The following is a 12205-nucleotide window of genomic DNA, read 5'->3' as shown; positions in this document are numbered from 1 at the left end:
CACATGAAGACCTGCAGGAGCAGGTCCAGCTTTTCCAGCGCAGGTACAGAGGGCATTCAGCAGGAAGGTGGACCCACTGCTGAGTATGCCTTTGGAGAGTACCCCCAAAATCATCCTACTCTATTGGTAAATGCAGGTAAAGAACCAATGCTTCTCTGAAGCAGAGGTTAAGGGCTTTTTTCTTGAACATATGACACCCAACTCCAACTTCCTGAAGAGCCAAGGCCTAGAAGTAGTTCTTCTGCTTTCATTGCTGCAGCAGCTGAGGCCCGAAGAGTCCCAGTGAGAGGACCTTTCTTATTCTCACCCTCATCAGAGTCACCACAGGAAGACAATCTTTTAAGTCCCATAGGCGCAGGCCCAGGAACAAAGCAAACCCAACCCTACACATTATATTGTTTGGGGAGTATGCAGCCACCAGGCTGATCAGAAAGGCATGCAGACAGCCCGCTACCCAGAAAGGTATAGAAATTTCCAGCCTACCATCAGCAAGTGGCTTGCAGGAGAGGGCATCATCGAGGTCACGGGCAGTTGATGGGTCAATGGTGAAGATACAGTCTTTCCTAGGAAGGATTGAAGATAGGATTAGCAATGCCACAAACACCAGAGTCTTCAAACCACTGCACTAGAGTTTTAGAGAACAGTTACTTTGCAAATGTGCAAATGGCAGGCAAAGGGAAGAGTAGCTTCTGTCATGGCTCTCTGAAAAGGAGATCTTTAGTCACCTGTGAGACAGGAGAGACAAATTCAGGAATCTCCTGTCTCCATCGTGTCTCCGAGGGTCTTCCGCTTCCTGTGAATGGGCACCTACTTCTCCTTGAGCCTGAGCAAGAGGAAGTGTGAATGGGTAGAGTGAGGGGGCTTCCACACACGAGGCTTCCCAGAAAGAGTTCTCCGACATGAGGAGCAAGTGCCTTTGGTAAATTACTCTCCGAAGGTCAGTTCTTGCTTCTGCCTCCCTCGTCCTCAGTGGCTAATGGGAACCTGCCCTTCAAGGATCTATGTGAGGATGTCTCACTGCTCCTTCTCCTATCTCGCTGAAATGGGGGTTGGCCAAAGAATAAGTCACCTGACTTGTTGTGACAAAGGGAATAGGACCCAACAATAAGTTTTACCAAACAACAACAACAACAAAACAAAACAACAACCTAGGGCCATACAGTTAGCCGTAATACGAGTATGTTTGGAAACGTACCCAGTCAGGTTGTTTCTATGGACTGATCGTATACTTCACCCAAGCTCACGGAATCAGTATGCCCTCTCCCCCCTTATCGTCATATGGTACCTCTGTGCATATCTCCCTCTTAATCTGTGAAGTGCTGGGACATTCTCATTCTGCTGTAGGGCTTCCAGCCACCCATCCACCCACATAAATACCCATGGTTTAGGCAGTCTGTCCACAGTTCTCCCCACCCCCTGCCTCACTAGCTGGTACCCTCTAGGCTCACTAGCTGGTGCCCTCTGCTCCCAGGCTCACTAGTTGGTGCCCTCTGCTGCCACTGGACTCTTCCCAAGTTCTCCCTCCACATCCTCTAGTATGAGCAGTGACACTGCTGTCACACCCCGGTCTCCTTGGATGCCTCAGCACTGACGGGAAGCAGCCTGCTTCCCAACAATCAGACTGGCTTGCTTCGTACAAACTTCTTTCCTTGGGTTGCTCCTCTGCTTAAAGTGTCCCCAAAGCCCTCAGAGGCTGCCAAGCTGGCTCTGTAACCTTCTGCGTAATAACTCTCAGCAGCCCACTCTGACCTCTTACGGCGATCAGCTCACTCCTGCAGTAGCTTGATTCTAGGACAGTACCGTTTCTAAGATGCTCCATCAATTTGACAATAGCTTTTCGGGGAAACAAAACCCCTACCATAGTAAATATATACATTGATTTTAATGTATCTCAGGATTTGAGAAATGTCAAAACGGTAAAAAGAAAGCTAGATTCTTAAATGGTAAATGAATTTACAGAGAAGCAAACTGTGTACCTCTACACAAGGGAAAGGTAATTAGCAACAAGAAGGAACAAATTGCTCCTACATATAACAACTTGGAATCTCAAAGTTACTATGCTAAGTTAAAAACACCATTCTCATGAGCTTATATGATGTATATAATTCAATTTCTATGAACATTCTCAAAAAGACAGAACTATATGACCACAGATCCGTGGTTGCCAGGGGCACCTGGTCTGGGAGACCATAGCTTTCCTGTATCTTGACTATTATGGTGGTTACATGAGTCTATAGGTGTCTTAAAATTCATGTAACTGTACAACAAGTAAAGGTCAACTTTACTGTTTATTAACTTAAAGACTGTTTTTAAAAAAAGATTTTATTTATTTATTTGAAAGTGTGTGTGCAAGCAGGGAGAGGGGCAGAGAGGTAGGGAGGCAGAGGTGGAGGGAGAGGGACAAAATCCCAAACAGACTCAACACTGAATGTGGAGCCTAATGTGGGGCTCGATCTCAACCCCAAGATCGTGACCTGAGCTGAAACCAGGTGACACTTAACTGATGGAGCCACCTGGGTGCCACTAAAAATAAAAAATTTTAAACGTGATTTTTGAATCAAGGAAAGTAAAAAAGTATGTGTTCATTATTAATAGAGTTGATGAATAGGTGCTGGAATTACTAACATTTTCCTTTATGCTTTTCCATATTTTTTCAAAAATTTCACTACAACTTATTTTCATAAATGGAAAAAATTAGCATTGTAGATAATCTCCCCCAAACAAAAATAATTGTCCATCACGTACATAATAATGCTTATAAAGACACGTAGCAACCTTGTAGACTCGTACTATAGAATACAGTCACTAGCTTTAAAATGATGAGAGGTGTAGAACTATAAACTCACTGGAATATGGAGAGAAGAGGGTGAGGAAAGTTGGGTGCGACTTTCAAGGTGAAGGGCAAAGAGTATTTAGAGCGCAGTCTTAGGAGAATGGCTTCTTAGGACATCCAATCTTCTCATTAAACAGTTGAAGAAGAGGTGCTCACAGTAGGGGGAACACCAGTGTGGAAGTCTTGGGATATAAAGAAATAATTTCTGTTACACCATATAAAAGAAGATGTAATTATGGCACAGTGCCAGATGAAAAGAGAAACACCAGATGTCCCCTGGAAAGAAGCTCCCTGAAGGCTGTGTTGGCAACTCTCAAGTGTTTGCTGAATGAATGCACGCACGCTGACAGGAAGGGACAGGGAAATAAAATCAATCCTAACACCAAAGTAATGGGCTCTGAATTGATGAGGATATTGAACTTGATTCACAAGGCAGGGAAGGAACTGACTGCTTGTTTCTTTTTGTAGCCACATCAGCTGGCACAAAAGCTGGCAAAATGCTTTATATGTACACTGAGTACTCAATAAATACTTGTTAAACTGAAAGTAAAATGTCAGACTTGGAGGAGGGAATGTTTTGATCCTCCTTCCTTAGTGTCATCATAAGAAGCCAAAAGAATGTCCCTTTAGTCAAAAATCAAAAAGAACACTGTTAGCTTGGTGGGGGCCACAGCTGACTGGCTTACTTAGATTGTTAAGAAGGAAGTTACGTTTTCTTAAAATTAAATGTCTCTGGGTGCTTTGACTTTTATTTCAGTGAATGAATAAATGATGCCCACTAAAACATTACAGCGCCCAAATGGTGCAGACATACATGACAGAGTAAAATTTCAGGGCTTTGGTTTTAATTTGTCAATTTCTTTAAGAGGACTCACTGGAGAAAAATCTTCGACTAGCCTGAACACTCAAACCAACTCTCTACTACTTTTTATTTTTTAATCTGCTCTTAAACCAGAAACATGAAAGTCAAAATTAAAACAATTCTGAGGAACAGCAACCAGGAAGGCTTGCTAGAAAGACATACCATCCAAATATTATCTTTGTTCATGAGTCAGCAAACTATAGCCACAGACCAAAAAGGGCCTGCCACCTGTTTTTGAATGACCTGTGGGATAAGAATGGTTTTGCATTTCTTAATGGTTGGGGAAAAACCAAAAGAAAAATGTGTTTCGTGACATGGGGAAATCATATGAAATTTGAATTTCAGTATCCATAAATGAACATATAGCCATGCTTTTTGGATACAATGGCAGAGCTGAGTAGTTATGACAGAGGCTATCTACTTAACATTATCTATCTGGCCCTTAACAGAAGGTTTCCTGACCCATTTTATATCAATGATCCTCAGTGAGCCAAGTTTTGTTTTTTGTTTTTGTTTTTTTCTTAAAGGTCTGATGATTAAATCAGTTTGGGAAAAGCTGAGTCAATTTCTTAATTGAGGGACTTTTAGAGCCTTCAGTGTGCTGCTGCTGTGCAAGTCTTGCCATACCTATTGGATCTAGGCTATTTATTCCTTTTATTTTTGTTGTTGTTGTTTTTTTTGTTTTGTTTTGTTTTAGCGGTAGAGCATCTCCCAGAAGCAACAGGTTCCGCAGGAGATCACCCTTTGAGAAGTGATGAACCAGATCCCACACAGGCCTCCAGTGGAGTCCTTATCCCAGATGGAGCCTTGCCATCAAGCCTGCCCCAGGGATCATGGCAAGAAGCCAATAGAATGGCCAGGCTGTCCACTGCGGGTAAGCCGATGAGGGCTTTGTTTCATCCACTCTCTCAGGGCCTCTTTTATGAGGGCTTCTGGAGGAAGTTTATTCAGGGCAAGGACCCACTCCTACCCTCTTGAGTTAATGGTTTGTTTGTATCTTTTATGAGTCCTTCTTTGCTTTGGCTTCTAGGAACTCAGAAAACTACTGTGACCCACCTCAAAAGAATCTTGTTTGGGGGCACCTGGGTGGCTCAGTGGGTTAAAGCCTCTGCCTTTGGCTCAGGTCATGATCCCAGGGTCCTGGGATCAAGCCCCACATCAGGCTCTCTGCTCAGCAGGGAGCTGCTTCCTCCTCTCTCTCTCTGCCTGCCTCTCTGCCTACTTGTGATCTCTGTCTGTCAAATAAATAAATAAAATCTTTAAAAAAAAAAAAAGAATCTTGTTTGTCATCTGGACTCTTGTGAATTCACCTTCATCCTGGTTGTGACTAATTATCCCACTTACATACTCCTTTTGACTTGTATCCTAATTTTAAAAAATTAACTGCATTATATGTATGCCTGCTAGTTCCCTTAAACTTTTTTTTTAACAGTACAGTATAAGCATGTACATGTTCAGATTAAGGGGTCACAACATTTCAGAATCACATTGAAGGGGACACTGGATGAAAAGAAGACATTCAGTATGGGCTACTAAAAGAACTAACTTCTAGACAGAGTGAAACTTGGAGAGCTCCCAACAAGTATTTGTACTGTAGCCGAGCCCTCCAAACTCCCTTGCTCACTATGGAAAATTGGGAGAAGCAAGGGAACAGTGAGTGACCCTGACAAACCCCAGTCCTCAGCGCTGAGAGCCAGTGATTTAGTCTGTGGTCATCGCCACAGTTACGAAGCAGCCACGATGTGGTGCATGTGGGCTCCTAGCCGTAGCCACAGCAGCCGGGAGCTGCTGGCCTCCGCACTTGGGAACCTGGCCCCACAGGGGTGGCGCACTGTGCAGCTGTTACACTCTGGTAACATGCTGGGGCTTTTACTGGCTCCTTTTCTGGAAGGCTTTGGTCTCACAACCTGCAGGGAGCAGCCTGGCCTGCCAGCGTTTAGAACCTGTGAGACCAAATATTTAAAGAGTTCCGCAACAATGGTTAGAAAGAAGCTAACCCTGACCCACAGGAAATCAAGTGCCAGGTGGGGGAGGGAAAGAACGAGACTCCAGTTCATGAGGCTGCAGAATTCCAATTCAGCGCAACGTTATGTAACCCAAATTTCTGAAGGCACATGACTGAAGGGCTTAGTACAACTTTTTAAAGGGACAGAAAGCTTCTAAGATTGTCCTCCTCAAAGCCATGTGTCCAGGAAAAGAAGACAGGAAAAGTAAGTGAAAGCTTTCTCTAATCCCTTAAGACCTTGCCCAAGAATCCCAGGAAATCAAACCATAGAAAGAATTTCTGTTCCTCTGTCACTCACACACTCTTCCTCTGACCCTGCATCCTCTCCCTCCTCAAGGCACCTGCTCTTCTGCCTCCTTACAGCTGGAGGCAGCTGGCTCGTCTCCATGGCGACACTGCCTCACCACTTTGTCACCTCTTCATCTCCTTCACCTCGCTGGAGTCTGGCCTCAGCCCTTACCCGGGAAAAAAAAAGGATGAAATCGCTCTCCCTAAGGTCACGAGTAGTGCCAGGTTAATCACCTTAAAGCATGTGTCTGGTCAAAAACCTTTATCCACTCCTTACTGATTAAAATAGAAATTCAGTTTGGAATTCAGAACCTTTCATGACATGGCCCCAACCTGTATTTTTTCCAGCTGGTCTGCACAGTCCCAACATGAGTCTTTTGTGCTGAACTTTCCTCTGTGCCCTCTGGTCTCTGAAACACTGTGCTGTTCCTGACACACAGATGTTCACTCAGCCCATCTCCAATGTCTGGGACCAACCTAGCTTTGAAAAGACTGGCTACACGAAGCTACCTTTTTTCCAGGGAACCTTCTGTGGTTCCACCCGGTAGAGAGAGCTTCTGGTCTGCTGTCCCAACCATGTCTGCAGCCTGCCCCTCTCCGGTGGTGCTGGTCATTGTCACCAGCATGCTGGTGGGGACTGAGGGACAGGTTTTCTCCCTGTGAAGGTCTGGCTCTGTGTCTCCTCCAGCAGGCTGAAGGCACACATGATAAGCGAAGGAGCAAACGACCAGAAGATCTCGTTAGCACTTTTCCATTCAACTCTGCTGCGGCATCTTGGGAAATACATTTAGGATTAGAACTCATGACCTCCTGGCGTGCAAGCCTGTGGTCACACCACAGTGTTATTTTTTCCAAGGGTGTCCTTTTCTGTCTTCATCTCATCTTCTTTTCTCATAAAACAATGTTTTACAAACTGTGGTTCAGGGCCCATCTCCAGACTAACAAAATTTCAAGAGGCCCTCCTCTCCTCTGTCCGTGACTCTCAGTTTATGTCTCCTTGATAGCAAGCAATTCTGCTGTGAAAGATCTGGGTCAGTGCTGGTGAATGGGTGAAAAGGGATGGAAAAAATTTAAGAAATAACCTTAAGAGGTTAAAGAATATGATCTTTACACAAACACTTTCCTTGATGAGACGAGTCTACACAGAAACCAGAAAATGTTATATAAACTATAGCAGGAAGAAAAGCTAATAGCCAGAGCACTCATCCACGGGCTACCAGGTAGAGAGCCCAGCCGGATGGGCGCTGGACAGTCTAGTTGACAAGTCAAATGCTGAATTCGTCTGAGCTTCCATTTCTATTTGACTTTTCTGAGGCAAAGGGAGCTGAGAGTATTGTCCAAACTGATGGCTGCCCCCTGTGGTGTGGCAGGGCTGGACCTTTATTTTTCCTGATGGCAGCTGTGGAAATGTTAATACTCTTTCACTCAGCCCTCCCACCACAACAGATGCTACAAAGTCTGACACAAATCCCAGATTTTTCAGAACAGAAAAAGACTAAGGTCTATTTAAAGCAGAAAGAGACCTTGGTCCATCTGTCCCTCTCTCCCCTATGAGTGATGAAGTGACCCATCTGAGACCAGAGAGCAAGCTGAAGAAACAGAGTGCTGCCCTGGGGAGCCTGTTTTGTACGGAACTCTGGGTTTTTAACCTAGGGCCCACAGAAGGCTGACCTCAAGTGTCAGCAAAATTCCAGACCAAGTGAATGTAGTCATTAGGTTACTTTCTAAAGGACACAGGATGAGACTGAATCAGAATCAACTGAAATGGTCTTCTCCGTCACATTCCCTCACTTACTGAACCTCTCATTCTTTGCCAGTTTTTGTACTTCAACAATCAACACTCTGGAGCAGAGGCCATGTGATAAAGGAGCCAGGGAAAACCATGGTTTCAACTCAAAGAACGTGCTAAAGTTTTCTTCCCCTCAATTTTCATTTTGTTTAAACTTTTAGGGAAGTTGAAAGAACCCTGTAGGATGAACATCCATACCCCATAAACTTTTCACCAAGATTCATCAAATGTCAACACTTTGTCCATATTTGCTTTATCTTTCTCTCTCTAACCCTTCCCCTACATATATTTAGATTTCTTTTTCACATCTGAACTGTTTAAACTTATGTTGCAGAGATGCTATTTTACTCCTCCATACTTTAGCATGCATTTTCTAACTCTAAGGGCCTTCCTCTACAGAACCACAATATTGTTTCCATAGACAAGAAGACTAATAATCCCCTACAATCGACTTACAGATCATATTCAAATGTCTTCAAATGTCCCCCAAAAGTTTCTTTAGCTCTTTGCTTCCCTGCTGATCTAGGATCTAATCAAGATTTACACATAGTATTTGGTAGTTATGTCTCTTTCATCTGTTTGATGTGAAACTGTCCATCCTTTCTTTCTTTTCAATGTAACATTGCTTTTTGAAGAGTCCAGGCCAGATGCCTTGTAGGATGTCTTACGTTCTGGATTTATCAGCTTGTTTCTTCGTGGAAGGTAGAAGAAAGGAAGGGGCAGAAGGAAATCAAATGTGGTAAAGTTCATCTTCTCTGAATTTCCCAAATAGAAAGTTGGGATTTAAGTCTCAACTAGATTCAGAGTGAACATTCTAGGTTGAATACTTCACAGGTGGCAGTGTGTACTTATATTGCCTTTCTTCAGAAGGCACAAACTGTCAGGCTATGGCATTTGATTACTTGGTTAAAGTGCTGATACCCAGTTTTTTCTGTGGAATAATTTCATTGGTAGAATAGGAACTTTCAGATAATGTGAATATCTTGTTCTCAAAGAAACCTTGGAGCAATGATTTTAGCATCCACTGGGGATTTTTGCCTGAATTGCTAGAACTCTGCAAGTTATAAAATGGTGCTTTTCAGCTCCTATAATAAATACATTTACTAGCGGGCTCTCTTCTGTCAAGAGCTTTTCGTGCTATGTTCCCAATGTTTGTTTTATTTTGAATATCATTATAGATTCACTGATTTTTTTTTTTTTTAAGAGAGGGAGAGAGTGGGGTGGGAGGTAGGGAGAGCAAAATGAGAGGGGGAGAGAGACTCTTAAGCAGACTCCATACCCAGCACAGAGCCCGATGCCTGTCTCAAGCTCAGTGTCATAACCCTGAGATCAGGATCTGAACCAAAACCAAGAGTCAAACATTTAACCAACCAAGCCACCCAAGCACCCCCATATTCACTGATTTTTTATTTTTGATTCAATGTATTATAATATATTTTACCATTACTATTCTTTCTGATACTCAAATTGAAGCAAATTAGGCTGGTAGGAGCTCTTTCAAGTGATCTCCTGTGTCCTTGTGGTGCGCCTTCCCTAATAAATCCTTGAGCCCTTCTATGCTTTTTTGCATAGGAAATGTTTTAGGCTCACCTTACATATTTCCTACCCCAGACTAATAATCACCCACCTCCCTATGGAGCCCTGATTCCTTCTGGCCAGGAATGAATGATATTTAAAAACCAATATAGGGCACTAGATTGCTGTGCTCATTATTACTGAAGTATCATGGCTTCTAGGCCCTTTTAGTAGGACAATTAGAAAATACTGAGTTAAATGATAGAAATTGCTGATATTGGACTACCTGTGGCCTAAAAATTGGCAATTGCGGTAGTTCAACCTAACATACTTTTTAAAAATCATGAGTTCATATTGACACTATGATCAACTGATAACTAATATCACAGAGTTCTTCTCAACTTCTACTTTCTTCATTCTCCCAATGAGAACCTCGGCACCCAACGGCCTCAACATTCTAAACTGTTTCAGAATTATAATTCCAACATACTAGCAACAAAGAACGTATTAAGATTTCTTTGGAGTTTGATCCTTAGAATATGGTCACTAAGAGTATACAGTTGGAGTGCTCAAAACTATACTGCTGAAATTATTGGAATTAATTCTTTTTTCTGTATGTGGTGATGCTATGCATTTGATAAACATTGGGACCACTTATTTTTGTTTTATGTCAATTTTAGAGATTTTGCTTTTACTTCAAGACTTGATTTCATTTTATCAATTTACATTTAAAACATTTAAATGGTTCAAAGTTCAAGTGTACTCACAAAAATCTTACTGACATCTCTACCTTCCTACCTTGTTCCTGCCTATCGCCTAGAGATAACTATTTTCATCACATTCTGCTGTATCCTGTGTTCCAGCTTTTCTTTTTGATATTCTTTTTCTTTTTTTAATTAAAAATTTTTATTTATTTATTTGAGAGAGAGCATGAGAGAAGGCACAAGCAGGGGGGAGGGGAAGAGGGATAGGGAGAAGCAGACTCCCATCCAAGGACCCCAGGATCATGACCTGAACCGAAGACAGACTCTTAACCTACTGAGCCACGTAGGTGCCCTGATATCCTTTCTTCCTCTCTTCCTTCTTACAGAAACAGTCAAATACTACAAATTCTTCTGCAACTTGCTTTTTTTCACTTAACAATAAATCCTGGAAATTACTTCATATCAGTCCAGAGACTAGAATCATAGAATCATCACAATTCGAAGTTCTGTGGAAGTCACCCTAGTCAAAATTTTATCCCCCAAATGACTCCTAGAGTCAATCGGACAGATCAACTCACATCTAGAATATTGGGAATAGGGGTGGGTAGTAAAGTTCATTGCCCCCTTAGGCCAGTCAATCAACTTCGAGAGCTCTATCAGAAAGTAACTTCATATGCTAAATTGACAACTGATTCTGAAAAACTTCATAATTTAGCTACTTGTAGCCCTGAAGAATTAAAGCTGGCTCTGCCTTTCACCATGCAGCCCTTCGAACATGACTCTTCTCAAGAAATAGGCCCATCTCTTTCTTGTTCCAAAAGGTTTATAATTGTGTATAACTGTAGTTATTTTCATAATAATTTTCACTTATTTTGTGTCAAGAACAAATCGAAGTCATAAGAACCAGTGGAATATCAATATAAAAAAGGTATCAGAGGTCAAGAGAAAGAAGGCCAAAAGTCCTTTACTCAATATCTATGGGGCATCTACTGTCCCAGGTGTTTGGGACACATCTGGGAACAAAGATTCCTACCCACTTTTATTCTAGCAGTGGAGGAGACAGAATATAAACAATTACATAATTGTAATTAAGTGCTATGGAGGGGGAAAGAAAAAGAAAAATTAGAAAGAGCTATGGGTGGGGCAAGTTATAAGTGTTGATTACAATTAGGACAGCTAGGGTAGGCACCAATGGGATGACGACATTGGACAATGACCTGAAGGAGTTAAGGAAGCAAGCCACAGGTTACACCAGGGAAGAAAGACTAGGATCAAAGGAAGAGCTTGTGCAACGGCCCAGAATCCACTAAATTAGTTTACCTGAAGGCAATGAACAATTGGGCACAACTCAACCAAGAGAGTTTATAGGTAGAGCAAAGATGGCTTGATGTCTGCATTTTTACTTTCTGTCCAAGAAGTCTTAAATCCAGGCCTGCAGGGCTTCAGAATGCAGATCTGTGGGACGCCTGGGTGGCTCAGTTGGTTAAGCAGCTGCCTTTGGCTCAGGTCATGATCCCAGCGTCCTGGGATCAAGTCCCGCATCGGGCTCCTTGCTCGGCGGGGAGCCTGCTTCTCCCTCTGCCTCTGCCTGCCATTCTGTCTGCCTGTGCTCGCTCTCCCCCTCTCTCTCTCTGATAAAAAAAAAAAAAAAAAAAAAAAAAAATCTTTAGAATGCAGATCTGTGGGCCTAAGGGAGCAACAAGAGCAGCTGAGTCCACTGGGCCCAGAAAGTCTCTATCCAAAACTCTCTCTCTGAACAGCTCTTTTTTCTTTTACCTCTGTGAGTAGTTTCCTATAATTGAGATTTAAAATATCAGAATGGGGTTAAAAATAGGGAATACTGATTGATACATATTGTTTCAAAGTCAGAGAAAATGAAGTAGCAATAAACTTCCAGGAAATGCTCCTACATAGGAATCAAATATCAAAGGCCCTAAATATCGAGTGTTAAGAATTTAAGCATGAGGGGCACCTCGTGGCTCAGTGCATTAAGCCTCTACTTTCCGCTCAGGTCATGATCCCAGGGTCCTGGGATTGAGCCCTGAGTCAGGTTCTCTGTTCAGTGGGAAGCCTGCTTCCCTCTCCCTCTGTCTACTGCTCTGCTTGCTTGTGATTTCTCTATCAAATAAATAAATAAAATCTTTAAAAAAAAATTTAAGCATGAAAGGTCTATACGATGTACAAAACCTTTGAGTGTATGAATATATTA

General features: G+C 42.5%; 1 protein-coding gene across 6 annotated transcripts in view; it reads right to left on the bottom strand.

Moving 5' to 3' along the window:
- DIS3L2 (DIS3 like 3'-5' exoribonuclease 2) overlaps positions 1-12205 on the bottom strand; it is a 366495-nt gene that overhangs the window by 133565 nt on the left and 220725 nt on the right. For all 6 annotated transcript variants that reach the window (XM_045078897.1, XM_004773468.3, XM_045078901.1 and 3 more), the window contains one exon: positions 484-563. In XM_045078897.1, the coding sequence (XP_044934832.1) occupies positions 484-563 (80 nt within the window). The remainder of the gene's footprint in view (positions 1-483; positions 564-12205) is intronic.

The sequence above is a fragment of the Mustela putorius genome, unplaced genomic scaffold (assembly GCF_011764305.1).
Source record: "Mustela putorius furo isolate JIRA1106 unplaced genomic scaffold, ASM1176430v1.1 tig00000275_pilon_pilon_pilon, whole genome shotgun sequence".
NCBI lineage: Eukaryota > Metazoa > Chordata > Mammalia > Carnivora > Mustelidae > Mustela > Mustela putorius.
The sequence above is the reverse complement of the archived record's forward strand: the minus strand, read 5'-3'. Positions and strand labels throughout refer to the sequence as shown.